This window comes from Pholcus phalangioides, unplaced genomic scaffold (genome assembly GCF_987345545.1).
Source record: "Pholcus phalangioides strain wild (caught in Gottingen) unplaced genomic scaffold, Ppha-v1.0 ptg000031l_1, whole genome shotgun sequence".
In the NCBI taxonomy this organism is placed as follows: Eukaryota; Metazoa; Arthropoda; class Arachnida; order Araneae; family Pholcidae; genus Pholcus; species Pholcus phalangioides.
Window position 1 is genome coordinate 10113840 of NW_028301621.1, and position 16229 is coordinate 10130068.

The 16229-nt window shown below is 36.8% G+C and overlaps 1 protein-coding gene across 3 annotated transcripts in view; it reads left to right on the plus strand.

The window, feature by feature from the left end:
- The window catches only part of LOC149067385 (ubiquitin-conjugating enzyme E2 R2-like), a 34312-nt gene extending 18623 nt beyond the window's left edge, over positions 1 to 15689 (plus strand). For all 3 annotated transcript variants that reach the window (XM_089252877.1, XM_089252876.1, XM_089252875.1), the window contains exons 3-6: positions 6047 to 6133; positions 8024 to 8121; positions 13112 to 13246; positions 14868 to 15689. In XM_089252877.1, the coding sequence (XP_089109003.1) occupies positions 6047 to 6133; positions 8024 to 8121; positions 13112 to 13246; positions 14868 to 15099 (552 nt within the window). In that variant the 3' untranslated portion in view covers positions 15100 to 15689. The remainder of the gene's footprint in view (positions 1 to 6046; positions 6134 to 8023; positions 8122 to 13111; positions 13247 to 14867) is intronic.
- The last annotated feature ends 540 nt before the right edge of the window (positions 15690 to 16229 follow it).

Genomic DNA, 16229 nt, shown 5'->3' on the forward strand with positions numbered 1-16229 from the left:
GCGGTACAGGGGGGTCTGTGGTGTATTGATCTTCACTGCATGGGTCCGCGACATCGAAAAAAGGTTGTGAAACACTAATGTTTCCCGACCTGGCATCGCAGCCGATCGAACGTAGAACTGTTTGGAGACTGAATTAGCCATTTAGGGAAGAATTCTGGTTCAATGTGTCGCATTATTGTTTGAAGAGTCCCGGGGGCAGGTAGATAGAGACACTTATACCCAAAAAATGGGTGACTACTTCGCGCCGAAGGCTCTCGCGCTCGTTAATTTATTTATAGTCATCAAAGAACCTGAACCATTAGGCGATGATTATTATCGCTATGGAATTTTTCGAATTCAAGAAAAAGTCTGGCGTGATCCGGTTTTATTTGAGCAACATATCTCTCCCCCCCCCCCCCCCCTCGTTTTCAACTTGGAGAGCTTGGGACTGTTTACTTTGAAACAGTATTTACCCGATATTATTTGTTGTTGTCGTTCGGTGAACAGCTGTTTAAAAAAGAACTACGTCACGATTTTGGGAATTTTTTTATATATATATATGTGGAAGCAAGGTCGCAAATAGCAATGGATGCTACTTCTATCCACCTCCGCCAATTCCGTTCTTCATTTTTTTTTTTTTCATCATCCTCTTGGCAAGGGCTAGAAGCTCTTTTTTTTGTTTTATCGTTCGTTCAACTGAAGGTCTGATGCTGTTCTTGAATAAACGAGTCGCGGGGCTTTAAAAAGCCGCTTTCTCGCGACCTTCATTCAATACGTTTTTTTTCATTGAATGCAAAATAAATAACTGCGTATAAAAGAATGAGAAAATAAAAAATCTTTATTCCCCTCTTTTTTTTTGGTGACGATCCTGTTTTATTCAAACAAAGAAGAGAAAATGAGTTTCTCTCTAAAATCTATGCGTCATAAGGCTCTTGTGCGTTGTGGTGTGTTTCATGTGTGGTCATACCGCTGGTATGACGTTGTTTGTTGGCTTTCAGTTTAATCAGCCTTTGAGAGCTTGTTTCACGACTTCTTATCGTCATTGGCGTGTTATTTTTGAAAATGAGAAAAATGTCCTCGGGGGATGTGTAATAATACAGTGGTGGTGGTTGGGGGGGGGTCGATATTGGGGGCCTCAAAGTGGCTTTTCGTTTTCGATCGGGAGACAATACTTGAAAGCTTGAGGTCAAGTGTTTCCATTTTGATTAGGAATCGTGATTTCTGTGGTTTCCCGTGTTCGTTTATGCTCCTGATATGACCTCCAATTCAATAATTTTTTATAGCAAGGGTAATTTTTTTTCTCTTCTGCTATGCACTGAATACAATTCAACATGGGCCTGTGGAAGGGGGGGGGGGATCGGCTGTTTAGTAGACTTTAGTACAAGGGTTCTCAACCTTTACGAGAGTGCGGGCCACTTAATAATCTGGAACAGCGCCGCAGAGGTTACTTATGTAATATGTAAAGGTGCCGCGGGGCATTCGAGTTATCTAAAACTTTGAGCGGGCCAATTAAGTGATCCAGAAATGTGCCACGGGTCACTCAAGTGGTATGGGATGGTGCCACAATGCACTTAAGTGATGTGCGTCGCGGGTTATTGAAGTGATCTGGAATTGTGCCTTGGGCCGCCTGAGTAATCTAAAACTGTGCCACGGCTCAGTTAGGTGATTAGTAAATGTGCCGGGAGCAGAGCCGTAACTAGAGGGGGGCAACTGCCCCGGGTGGCAATTTTAGGTGGGAACAAAAAACGCCGTTATAAAATTATCGAATATTAAAGTTGTGGGTGCCTCAAAATAATCTTTGCCCCGGGCGGAAAACACCCTAGTTGGGGGCCCTAGCCGGGAGTCACTCAAGTGCTCTGGAAGTGTGCCACAGATCCCTCTATTAATCTATAAATATGTTGCAAGTCACTTAAATTATTTAAGAATGTGCTATGGGTCACTCAAGTTATCTGAAAATATAGGCCTGCTTCATTTTCACAAAATTAGGTTTGAGGTCATGGGTTGGGCCTGTGGGCTCCTACAGCCAGGGTATGCTGCTTTAAATCAGCTTGGTCATGATTAAAATCCAGATTTAAATCACTTGATTTTTTTTTAAAACATCAAATTTAAATCATAAAATTCTAATTTCGTTTTTGTTCTATCTAACTTTAATTAAATTTAAAGTATAAATAGAGCCCAGTATATATATAATAGTCGAACCCCGTTATAACGAACTCCAAGAGACCGGAGAAATCGCTTCGTTATAAAGAATTCTATTTCCTATATAAACTTATCAGGGGGATTCGAAAAGTGTTCGTTAAAACGAGATTTTCGTTATAACGGGATTTGACTGTATGCGTGTTATATTAATGGGGTAAAGTGACAAATTTCTTGTTTTAAAGAAATACAGAAAATCTGGTGAATTCGAAGCTCATCCCTTGAAACAGTGCAAGAAGTTGAACACTGAGGGACCTAAACACACGCCTGCTTCACATCTCAGAGATATGGAAGCGGTTCCAAAGGATGGCTGCTTCCAGAAATTCTGTTAGCAGCAGAAAGTTGGCTGTCCAATTTCTAGATTTTCTTATGTGTGTGTGTGTGTGGGGGGGGGGGGGGGGGAATTGCAAAACATATATATATATATATATATATATAGAAAGTTCAATTTGGGGGTATAATTACAATTATACTTTATTTTCAATGCATCGTGGGAGGGCACTCTGGTTGCGCTAATTTATCATATTTTGTGTTTCAAAGGAACTATCTAGTACTTTTATCATCAAGAATCGCGAAATCCTTGAATAATACAGATCTATTTCATGATTCCCATTTTCGAGAAATCTGTGTCCCAAACGTACCCTTCAGATTGGTGGACGACACATGTTATTTCAATATTTGCAAAAGAGCAGACAAAAGAACCATACTTCTACATCTGTTCAAAGCACACATGCTCAGCCCATGACCTTCGGGCCAAATTTGGCCCACTCTGAATCATTTGAGGTGGCCCCATGACCTCAACTTTAATTTTGTGAAATTGAACTAAGCGTCACATTTCCAGGTTACTTAAGTGACCCGCGGTGTAGTTCCACATCACTTGAGTGGCCCATGGTAAATTTGCAGATTATTCAAGCAGCCCATAGCATATTTTCAAATCATTTAAGTGTCCCATCACACATTCACAGGTGATCTAAGTGTCCATGGCACATTTACAGATCACTTAAGTGACAGTGGCACACCCCACCACCCCTAAAGCAGAATGTTTAGCACTGCTCTGCGACGAGCCTTCGGCTGACTGGAAATGTTCTGCGGTAAAAATCCCCATACATGTAATAATGTTTTTATTGCACTTTTTCTTAAAATTCTTCCAAATTATTCTGCAGTAGCACTAATTGTTGTACGTCACAGATTTCGGCACATTCTGCTTTGTGGCCCACCACTGCCTCAGTGGCAATCCGATGAAGTTGGTTCTCTGTGGTTCCCACCTTCGATGCGTGAATGTGAGCTGATATCCCCTTTAAGAAGTCTCTCCGCAGAGCACCATTCCTACAACGGTACAAATATTCAAACATCAAATTTCACTCAGAATTTTTAGTATAGAAAAAAGGCAGCACTAAAAATTCATACACAACAGTATATATGGGCTCAGTCTGTTAGATACACACACTCACACTTCCTGCCCAGCTCAATCAGTAGTAAACCCTATGGCGATAGACCGGAGTTGTGCTTTATTTGAAAGAAAAAAAAAACGTGGCACATTTACAGATCACACAAGTAACCCACAGTGCTGTTCCATATCACAATCCAGAATTACAAAATGGGATAATAATTGTTCCGAGGTTGCAGTCCTGTCAGCCCCCACCCTTGGGGGATGATTTAAGTTCCTCCACTCCATTTGCAGCTGGAGATTTCCCGGCTAGCTCCATTTGCCCAGTTGGAGATGTCTACCTCCGCTCAGGGATGGGTCGAAGAGGGAGGGAGTGAATAATATGAGGGGAAATTTATGTCCTGTAAAATACAGTTGCGTTCATAAAAAGTCGGGCGACCTTATTTTTGCTAAAATATTTTAATGCATGGGTACAATTGTATATAAAACATATTGATTTGATTCTTACCTACTAATAAAATACATATATGAGAGAAAATGAACCGTAATCGAGAATTATATACTTTGTTTATAACAAAAATACTAAAACTTACTAGATAAAAAAAATCGGATGATTCATAAGAATTATCGAACCATCGAAAATAAACATAATAAATACCATATTTTTCAGTATTTGGTAGGCTACCTCATGGCTTTAATTACCGCACTGCATCTCTGTGGGGCATCAAGTCCACCAAATCCAGCAAATTTTTCATAGGTATTTTTTTCCCATTGCTGTAAAAATTGAAAATTTTCGCCCAGATCAGAAAATTTCATAGCTTTACAGTGATGTTTAAGCACATGCCATAGGTTCTGTATTGGATTTAGATCAAGTAACATTGATGGTCATTTTAGAATTCTTTCCTTTTTTTGGCGGTAAACCATAACTTCACACACTTGGCTGTGTGTGCTTCAAATTGTTGAAAAATCCATCCTCGAAGCATTTCAGTTCTGCCATAAGTTAACATGTGGGCTTTTATAATTTCCAGATATTATTTTTGGTCGACATGATGCCTGTAATTCGCACCAAAGGACCCAAAGAAGCCCCACACCATGATGTTACCACCACTATGTTTAACTGGAGGAAACTGATATCTCCTGTTCAATCGCTGGTTTACTGGCTGCCTAATATATCGTTGTTCACCAAGGCCATAGCAGGGGTGACTTGAGGCCCCCCCCCCCCCCTACAAACTAAATTTCTGGCTATGGCCTGTTCACTCGATTCATACATTTGGAACTTGGACTCATCACTCCAAACAACGCCTTTGCCCATTGTTTAGGAGTCCAACTTTGGTGCTTCAGAGCACAAAATCAAGTCGGGCCTTTCTATTCTTAGCGGAAATCAAAGGATTCTTTGTGTGTGGGTCTTTGACCAAAAAGACAAGCTTTAGCCTATAAAGAGATCATTTGATTGCAGGAACACTGATAGAAACTCCATAAACTGACTTGGAATGCATGGTTTATATCCACTCCACTCATCAGATTCTTTACTGAATGTTGTTTTATCAAGCGATCGATTCTGGAACAAATTTTTCTTGAGCAACCAGAACCAGACTTCATGTTTACCTCACAGCACACTTGAAACCGCTTCCAAACATCACATATTGCAGATTTTGGAACACTTAGACAAAGCTACATTTCTATTTCTAAACTTCTATCTTGGATAAGTTTCACAATCTGTTCTTTTGTTTCCAGAGAAATTTGTCTTTTACGAGGCATTTCCCTCGCATCCAAAATTGCCAGAAAATTTATTTTAAATTTAAAAAAATGAAAAAAAAAGCTCCAGAAACAAGAAAAATTTGCACTGTCCGACTTTTTTTTACCTTTTAATCAATTCCTTTCGGGAAGCAGCATACTATATACCCTTTCATTTCCCATAAAATTAACTCAGTCGTAAGAGTTACATAGATAGATGTCATACAATGTAATTCCAGTTTGCATAACATGATTTGCATTTCATTTAGAGGGGAAAAAACCAATCATCCAATTTCTTTTTGAACGTAACTGTACTGGATGTAACAAACATGCACAATAAGTCATTCCTCCCGAGACATCGCTGTGGACCCGTACCTGCCTAGAAGACAGGTAGACCAAGGCAATCTTAAAGGTACCTATCAAGTTGTCAACATGGGAAAGGGTCGCCATGTTCCACAATAGTCTTAAAAACATTATTTTGGAACATTTTTCTTGGAAAAAGACGTAATCTAAAAATATAGGCTTATTTTTTTTTCCATTGCATCACATTTTGTTATATAACTTATTAAATATATGATATTGTAGTTATTGAAGAAAATACTGTATAACCGTATCACTTGATTCATCTAATGATAAGACCTTTGTATAATATTTTTCTCTGATCGTTATATAAGACTTTCACTGCTGGTGTCTTCCCGCCTCTCTGTGTATTCCAACATATATTCATTGAGCTGCATTGATTTCTTGCAGGCACATGTGAAATTTCCAGTAGACTACCCATATTCACCACCAAGCATTAGGTTCCTTTCCAAAGTATGGCATCCAAATGTATACGAGGTAAGAGTTTGTTTTATAGTCTTACATGTTTTACATTATGGTTAAAGTATAATTTTGTTTTGCATTGAAAATTATCTGCTTTTTCAGATCAGTACGCAAAGGATAAGCAAGCAGAAACAGGCTTTTCTAAGAATGTCCAATAGGTTTTTATGGTTGACGCTCATTTTTATGAGCCTATACAGATGTGAAAAATAGTTTATAAAATCAAAAAGTCTATAAATGAGAAAGATTTTTAAAGGAATTGCAGGAACTCCTATATAGTTTACGACCAGAAAATTAGTTCATAAAAATGTGTAGTTCGCAAAATCGAGCATCGGCTGTAATAGCGTACATTTGGGACTTGAATTCTCTAACTGCTGCTCATGGGCAATATATCTTTGCTTTTGGCCCTACTTAGGCTCTCTGCAGCTACTCTACGGGACACTGAAGTCACCTAGATACCAGAAGACTCTGCATTTAGGTGATCCAACACGTGCATTTTTCTATGGTACCCCCCCCCCCCCCCCTCAGACCAGGGCCAATGAGAAAACATACGTGACAGGATCACTAGCAATTTACTGTGTTCGGCGCATGGAACTTTAATCATGAGGTTGGTAGTTAACAGTGATAACTCTAATTCCTATAAATGATGGGTATTTACTGTGTGAATTTGACCTACCTCAAGGTTATTAGCAATCGCTCATCAGAGCTTCCATATCCCCTCATTGACTCTGCATCTCTATAAAACTGCAGTTCTCAGCTGGTGCTCCGTGGAGCCCTTGGGGCTCTACGTGCACTTCCGAGGGGCTCCGCAGCCACTTGAGGAAAATAAAATAATTCAATAAATTTGATAAATATAATAAAAAAAGAGGTCTAAGGAGTTTTGCCAGGTAAAATATATACTAAAAAGTGCCTCTTGAATCAAATAGGGTTCCACAATAGGAATTATTCACTGAAAAGGGTGCCCAGAGTCAGAAGGTTAGAGAACCGCTGCTATAAAGTATGGTGGTGAGTAAGCAAAGTGTAATCAACTTTGTTAATTCCAGGTCTCTTTCCACATTCCGTGGGATGTGATGAATTTGGAATCCAAACTCTTTAATTCTTTGGCCATAATCAATAGTCTATAGTAAATGATCTTTTCAATGTATGGATATACCCATATTTCCCCCTCCTTTATTTCTCCTTTTATAGCTGAGATAATAGTGTATAGGATAATAGCATCTTCATCACTGCTGGAATCTCTAAAAAATAATTTTCTATCCTGGTTCATAAGGTACGGGAAAATAAGAAAGTGAACTAAAGACTCATTTTTACTGAGTTCCCAGACTTTGATATTTTCTTTTGTTTTAGTAGTGCCATTGGGGAGAATGGTCCATTCAAGTTGTTTAGTCTCTCAGTTTCCTGAACTTCGGGCTTCTTGAGATCATTTAGAGTTTCCCTGTTTGAGGAGGACATTATTATTCGTCAGCGATGCACAATTTGGGTGTTTCATTAATTCTGAATCGTCATTTGTTCAGTCTGGTTTTTTTTCAGCACTTTTCAGCTGTAGTTCTTTTCTCTTTTTTTTAATTGTGAATAAAAGCTATTTTTTAAGCCCTAGGCCAGGGGTTCTCAAACTTTTTCCAACCGCGGCGCTTCTTTCCCCTATCAGCGCTTATCTGCAGCTCTCCAGAGCAGTTTAATAAAGAATCATTTCGAAAAGCCTTTATCTTTGCCGCCGCTCCATGGCGCACAGTTTGAGAAGACCTGCCCTAAACCCTTAAACTTCTCAAGACAGCATTGAATTCTGCAGATGTTGCTGTTACGTGTTGATTGGTCTCGCCGTTAGCGAGTTTTCATTTCTGGCTTAGTTTTTTGAGAGCTTTATATTTATTGTATGAATAATTTTCTTTAATGCATTTAATTTTGCAGAATGGTGATTTGTGCATCTCCATCCTCCATCCACCCATCGATGATCCTCAAAGTGGCGAGCTTCCGTGCGAGCGCTGGAATCCAACACAGAATGTTAGGTTTGTATTGCTTTTTCTTTTTTAATTAGAGATGGGATGAATATTGGTCACTATTCAGTATTCTGCCTATTCAGTTCTGCCGAATGTTGCTTAGGTATTTGGCCGAATATATGCATCAAACTAATTTTAAAAATTATATTAATTGGAGTTTTTTGCATGAATTAAAAATTAACTGATTATATTTCATTGTGTTGTATATCCCTCTCCATGACGTTACATCTGGTTGAATTTCTAGGATAGGAAAAATATGAAACTGAAAATAGAGTTCTACTGCAATAAGGTGAAAGTGAGCAGGAATTACACAAGTGAGGTTCACTACCAAACAATACATTTAGACACGATACAGTGTACTTTCTGTAATGAATGCCTGGGCTAACAAATGCAGATTCAGCTGGCTAATGGGCATTTTAGTTGATATGCATACATCAGCTCTCGTAAAACATCTGCGTCATGAGCTAAATTTTCATCAAAATGAATCTGATGAGTAATTTTCACTTGAGCCAAATTAATATTTTTTTCCATCTTGGAATTGCTTCCTAGGCGCCCTTCTCTTCAAGAAAGATTTTGAGTCATTTCATGTGAAATGAATGATTAAGCTAAGAGAAAATACATTTAAAAAAAAAAAAAAAGGCCTCTGTGACTTGAATTACTTTAGTGTATACAGAGTGAAACCTCCTCTAATGGGCACATTTCTGAACCCTGGTCCTTTGGAATAGGGCTTTAATGCAGTTCACTCCCCATTAGTGGACACTTTTGATAGCGGACAGTAAAATCAAGCAAATTCTAATCTATTAATTTTTGGTCATAAACCAAGAATGTATCATTCATATTCACCTAAGACAGCGGTTCTCAACCGGTGCTCCATGTGCACTTCCCAGGGGTTCCGCGGCCACTCGAGAATAATAAAATAAATCAATAAATTTGATAAACAAAAAAAGACGCCTAAAGGGTACCGCCATATAAATATACTAAAAAGGGCTCCTCGAGTTAAACAGGGCTCCGCCAAAGAAATTAGTCACTGAAAAGGGCTACGAGAGTCAGAAAAGGTTGAGAACCGCTGACTTAAGATTATATTTAAAACCAAGCTCATGTTGGTAAATGACAAATCATCAATTAATTACTTTTTGAACTGGACATAACTATGGTCCAGGATGCTGAATTTGAATAGTAATGTTGGTTTTGTTTGTTGATAACTTGTGAAGAAAGCCAACATTAGAAGACTGATAATGTGTCATTATGAATGTGTTTTTATCATCTCCGCAATTATTTTAACTTGTGGTTAGTTAAGTTTTATTGCAAAATATGTGTAGTGCACACATCATGTACGGGTAAAAATAATTAATATGGTTTAATAAATAGAAGGAAGTTTATATATACTGGGTGTTGCCTTGAAGTGGCGACAAACTCAGAGGGGTTGATATTAGGCATCAAGAGGAACAAAAATTGCCATACAATAGGGCATAGCTGCCAACTTTTGAAAATGAAAATTCGGGAGATTTTCGCGCACACCCGTATTTTATGCTAAAACCACTCCCTTACAATAGGGATTTTTCCAAATAAAATAGGGATTTTACACACATGGAAGTTAAACCCTTGGGAATAAAATTCCTACGCAAAAAACAAGTGAAATTGGAGGCCAAAACTTCAATGATGTAAAAATAAATATTGTGTTCAATCAGAAACGCTGTGAACATTCATTCTCCGCGAATGACCCCAAAATCATCGGAAGATGAAGGAAAACACCGTCAATTTTTGAAGAACACTGACTTTTTTTGACACTTGCTTGATGTTTTTTTTTCACTTCACGACTGATGATGGCAGTCTTTCCATGACCGATGTTTATGTCCGTAACACAACTTGTACAAAAAGGAAAAGTCAGCCCTCTTCTGGAACGTTTGATGAAAGGAAATTCATCAGAATAAGTATCTTTAAAATTGATTAAATATGTTTTTGCTTATCATTATTCATGCTTTGTTATATCGCACGTACGTAACTTCAATAAAAGAAATTTTGACCACATTGCATCACCATAATCTTCAATTATTATCCAGGACTATTGGCTGCTAAGCCATTTCCCTGCACGATAAGACAAACAACTTTCTTGTTACCATCAGAGGGTTTGTAAAACTTCCTTAAAAAGGGAATTTTCCCATTTACGACGTGTGACGTCATTTCGAAAGGGAAAAAAAAAGAGGCTTCATGCCCCACAAGAAATTCCTTAGGGATTGTTTTCATAAGCGGGCATTTTTTTAATGAAGTAGGGAATTTTTAGGGACAATTAGGGATTTTTGTGAAAATTCGGGAGATTTAAGAACTTTTCGGGAGATCGAGCGATGAAGATAAAATTCGGGAGACTTGGCAGCTATTCAATAGGGTATTGCAAACCATGTTTAGTTGGTGAAAATTGAACTGTGCAGGCTGTGTTGTAGTCATGCTGCCAAATATGTTTTTTCTACTTATTGGATTTTTTTGTCCCACTCTACATCAAGCCGTTCTTAAGTAATTTGACAATTTTCACCAACTAAACATAGTTTGCGATACCATGTTCTATGGCAATTTTTGTTCCTCTTGATGCCTAATATCACCCCTCTGAGTTTGTCACAACTTCAAGGCAACACCCTGTATGTTATATATATAGAGAAATGTATATTATGAAAAAAAAAAATTGTCAAAACTCACTAATATAAGCGCCATAGGCAGCTGTAATATGCAGTGTAGTGAAAAAACATAAAAGTTCTAGATTTTAAATATGCGAAATTCTGCAAACAAATTAATTAATTATGTGAACTGGAAAGATATAGCAAAATATGAAAATTCAAAAAGGAATTCAAAAATAAAGTTATAGCCAATGTCAGGGTGTTTGCATTGTAAATGTATTATTAAGATTGTGATGGATTTGAAGAAAATTTTGATATTTGGTACTCAGCCAAAACATTAACAGAATATTGGCTATTTGGACAAATAAGTCCTTAAAAGCTTCCAAGATGAAAATAGCCATTTCCTAATTAATTCATTGTGCTGAATGCAAATATGACAAAGGAAAAGCTGAATTTCCTACAGGGTTTTTTTTGTAATGTGTACACATTATTGAGAAAAAATGTGTATGTGCGCTCGCACACACAGTTTTAAATCTAACAAATACAGTTAAAACATTTTACGGTATCTCCACTTATGTCATGAGTGTTGTGTGTACGAAACACAATGCTCAAACTATATTTAGAAGAACAAATACTAAGAAATGTCTTTCATTTTGAAAATTAGGAGCTATATATATAGGATGAGGGAGGTAAGGGCATGATTTTGCAGAGAAAAATTAAGAAACGAAACATAAGAGCATCTCATAGGGTGGAAAAATTAGAAGTGCCTAGAACAGTGAGAGCCTGAAATCAGTCTTTTGCTAAACTGCTCAACAACAAAAAAAAAATTCATGTTTTTAAGAAAATTTTAATGGATTTAAGGTATATTGGGGCTGCTGATTCTGAATCTGGCATTAGCTTTGTCAAATTGTCTCTAGTTTTGAGATAAATTAAAAATCAAATTTCAACGGTAATACATAAGTACATAGCATACAAATCCCATTGAAACTGTGCATTATAAATAAATACAATAAATCATTGGCAAAGATATTTCAGTGATTTTAGAGTCATTTTGGGGCACTAATTCCAGATTTGGCATTGGTTTTATCAGATTGTATCTAGTTTTTGAGATAAAGGGGAAAATTGAATCTCAGTAGTACCATATTTTCCCCTTATAATCCGCAGATTATCTGTTGGAAAAAAACATTGAAAAATGCGGATTACCTACCGCTGCAGACAATCTGCAGAAAAGGATGTTATCAACCTGATAAGCATTTTGATCAGTCTGAATTTCAATGTTTTTGATTGAGCTGTAAATTTTGTTTCATGTGTAAATAATGCTATTGTTTTGTAAATATAACTAGTGTGCCAATAGATTGATTATTGAAACACAAAGTAGGTTTTTATTTATTTTTGTAAAATCATGTGGATAATACGCTGCCGTAGATTATATATATATATTTTTTTCTCTTCAAATTTTGCATGCAGATTATGTGCCACCACTGATTATATGCAGGAAAATATGGTAATGCATACGAAGCATATAAATCACATTGTCGAAAGCAAGCATTATCACAAAAACTAGAGCCAATTCAGTAAAACAAATACTAGATTCGGAATTAGCATCCCAATATCACCCTATCTATCTTTGGCAATCATTTATTATTTTTGTTTATAACACAGTTTCAAATAACAAAATCATTGTTGAGCAGTGTAACTATTCGTCCCATCCCTATTTTTAATACTGATGTGGGGTTCCTATTATATTTACATAGGTGCCAGTGCTTCCAATTTACCCGGAAGCTTTCTGATTTTTCAGCCTTATTAAAATCTTCCGGTCAGAAATCAGATTCTTCCAATTTTTCAATTCTTCATGGAAAGATCCCTAAAAGTCCTCTAATTGTTTTTCATTTGAATGGAAAATTCCTAGAGAAACTATTCCTTCAGTCTTAGCTATTCTAGGCTGACCACGTGTTCTCGGGAAAAATATAGGAAAATCTCAGTATTTCAAGAACGAAAAATTGGTACTTGTTGCCAAATATGATGCAGAAAGCAAGCAAAGTTGCCAATTGTTTATGAAAAATCAGGACCCTAAAAAATGCATCCCACGAAAATGGGATTTATTTAATGGTTACTCGTTGCAATCCCAAAAAAAAACAAATCACAGGGTTTTTCTTTTATTGGTGTGACATGTTTATTTTGATGTGAAGTATGTCATCACACATGATAAACTACAGATTTTTCAGGTATGCGAATTGGCACCTATGTATAATTTAATATCACTGATATTCTGCTTAGTATTATTATTGCTGTATAACCATGATATTCTAATTACAAATGTTTTGAATATTTTACTCACAGTGGTGGTGGTTCAGAGAAATATGAGAAAATACTTTGTTTTTTTTTTCTTACAGAACAATTCTAATCAGCGTGATATCATTGCTGAACGAGCCCAACACATTTTCTCCTGCCAATGTTGATGCATCCGTTATGTACAGGCGCTGGAAAGAATCAAAAGGAAAAGACAAGGAGTACGAGAATATCATCAGGTAACAGGGGAAAAATACCGGGTGATTCAGTGTTTGTGGGCACAAAACTTTACGAAGCGATACAACACATGTCTAAGCAAACAATTTTTTTGTTGTACAATCCTTGGTCATAGCACAAAAATTGAATCACCAGACTGTGATGTCATTGAATTCATAAAGTGCTATTTTTTCGCCACTTTATCTTTATTTTTATCATAGATTTCGAAAGCGAAGGTTGGTTTCATGAATCTGAGTGGAAATGGGTTTCTTGTGGCATCTTAACACTCTTGGTATGCTTCTAACAATGGAGCCAGTTTTACACCAACTTCGGTGCAAAAATCATTCAAAGGGTTTTTTTTCAGGGACGGGCGGGTCTTGTCTGAAAACACTCCTTATAAAGCAGGGATGCTTAAATTAGCAACTTTACTTGCCTTTGACAATTTTTTTGGCTTAAATTATTATTCACAATACAATTACTCACTTACTCTGTCTCACTTGATCACTAATTCGGTCACTCACCCAATCACTTATACACTTAGTTACACAATAGCTCACTCATAAAGTCACTATATTTTTTGCTAGCTCATTCACAAACTATTTGGTCACTCACTCACATATCCATTCAACTGTTGTTGGTGAATTTTCCTATCAGTGAATTGCATGGCGCTGAATTTTCCATAAATTGTGATAAACACCCTGTGTATGTGGTTTTTAGTCAGAATTTGGATCTATGCAAAAATCTTTTTTATGTTGGCAGACATGCTGACATAAATTCCAAAAAATTTTGTGTCGTCCTCGAACTCCATTTAGAAAATGTGCTCGTTGAAAGTTTAGGTGTCAATGTGAATTTTTTTAGTCACCTGGGATTTGTCTTCAGGTTTGTGATTTTTCAAACCTTTGACCCCACTAATCATTGCGTTCAATTAGAAGTGCTTATGCTGATCGGCTTAGTCCTACCCAGGTTTAATAATTTGCGCTTATGTTGTAGCTGGATTGAAAATTCAATTAAACGTGCAGGTGGCATTGGTAAGCTGGTATGCAAATGCATAGCTGCCAAGTCTCCCAAAAATGTATTTTATCTCCTGATTTTTCACCGTGGTTGTAAAATCCTTACTTTTCAGGGGGGGGGAAATTATTCCCTAAGAATTTACATACAAAAACTACTGTTTTTAATCCCCGAATTGATGTCACAAGCATGATGTAAAATGTTGCCATTGTGTGAAATCAGAAAAAAAATATTGCATTTTCGAAGGAAAAAGACAAACTTTTTACCAAACTGCCAGTGTCAATTCTGCCTTTAGACATCTGAAATTGGCAAGATGACTTGCGACCATATGTCCCATTTTGAGATGATGGCAATTTTTTTTTTTTTTTTTGCGTGATTTGATTAGAAAGTAATTATGACAGGTCATTTACCCTCTGGTTGGCTACTCGGGTGCTATGTCACATTTTTACAAAGGGGAAAAGTCCCTACAGTTTTACTCTTGTTAATGAAAGTTCCATACATTGTGTGCCAAAAATCCCTTTTATATTTATTTTTGTATGGAATTCAGATTCGCACAAAAATCTCCCTAATTCTCATTCTCCAAAATTGGCAGCTATGAAATGTGTGATTGTATATTTTTTCTCTCTCTCATTACAGAAAGCAAGTTTCGGCATCGAAAGCTGAAGCTACCAAAGATAACGTTGTGGTACCATTAACTCTAGAAGAATATTGCATCAAGCACCAGGCAAAACCTAGTGAGCAGGAAGCCGACATGACAGACTTCTATGATGACGATTATGATTTGGACGATGATGATGATGAAGACGATATGGAAGACGATGAATACAACGAGGAGGATAATGAAGATTCTGGAAATGGCGAGTTTTGATGAAAGGAAACTTTTTTCCTTAATTTAGGTTTCACTGCAATTTTTTTTTCCACCCTGTCAAGGGAATCTCAAGACATTCGATAATTAATGCTGTGATTCCCTGGGTTCCTTTTTTTTTTTTTTTTTTTTTTTTTAATTTTCCCCGTTTTGTTCCGCCGAATCTGAAATATCATGGTTTGAAAGAGAAGAAAATGGCTGACGATACAGAGCCGAAAAATATTTTTTTGTCGCATCGTATATATATGTATAAACAGCTCTGTAATTTCTTATGCCAGTAAAAAAAAACGGGGGAAACCTCATTGGTACAAACACCGATAGATGGAAGATCAACCTTCGAGAATTTGATGAAATTCTCAATTCTTTAATGTTCGTTTCCGTGCTGTAATATATTTCCCTTCAGAAATTCTCATTTACCTTAACCATTGCGATCGATTTTCTCTCGTTGTGGTCAAAGGGTGGCATTTAAATATATATATATTTTGTTTGATAAATATATGTGTATAGATGTGCGTGTAAGTCTCAAAATATGTTTGTTTTTTTCCGATGTAATAAGCACTGGAGGGGAAATAAATTTTTTTTTCTTTTGATTATGTTTTAATTAGTGATTTCTATCGTCGGTTTGTACTTAGTTTATTGTTTATTACTTCGGACATATAAGAAATGATGAATTCTCCGAGTGCCATCTAAAAATACCAGGCAGACCTATATTGAGAATATTTAATGATTGTACCCTGTTTTTTTACAGCTGGTGAACTATGAATACACTCACATACCATCTACAGTGAGCGTTGATGCCCAAATGTAAACTCTATTAGAGTTGAGACGCGAAAAGATGATAGCTAGCGAATTTATCAGATTCTCAATTTCTTTGCCACCTATTGCTAAACAATTAATTATAAAGGATCTTTGATTTTTCTTCACCAAATATTGCTGGACGATTATACATCATCCTCAATTTCATTGCCAACTGTTGCCACAATTATACAAGATTCTTCGTATCATCTTGAATTTTGATGACCTTCCCCCCCATCCTCGGTAAACAAAAAAAAAATTGCCAAAACATATTCACAAAACCATTTAACCCCAGACATGCCAAAATTGGCTTAAAGCTCGTCAGTAGTAATGAATGT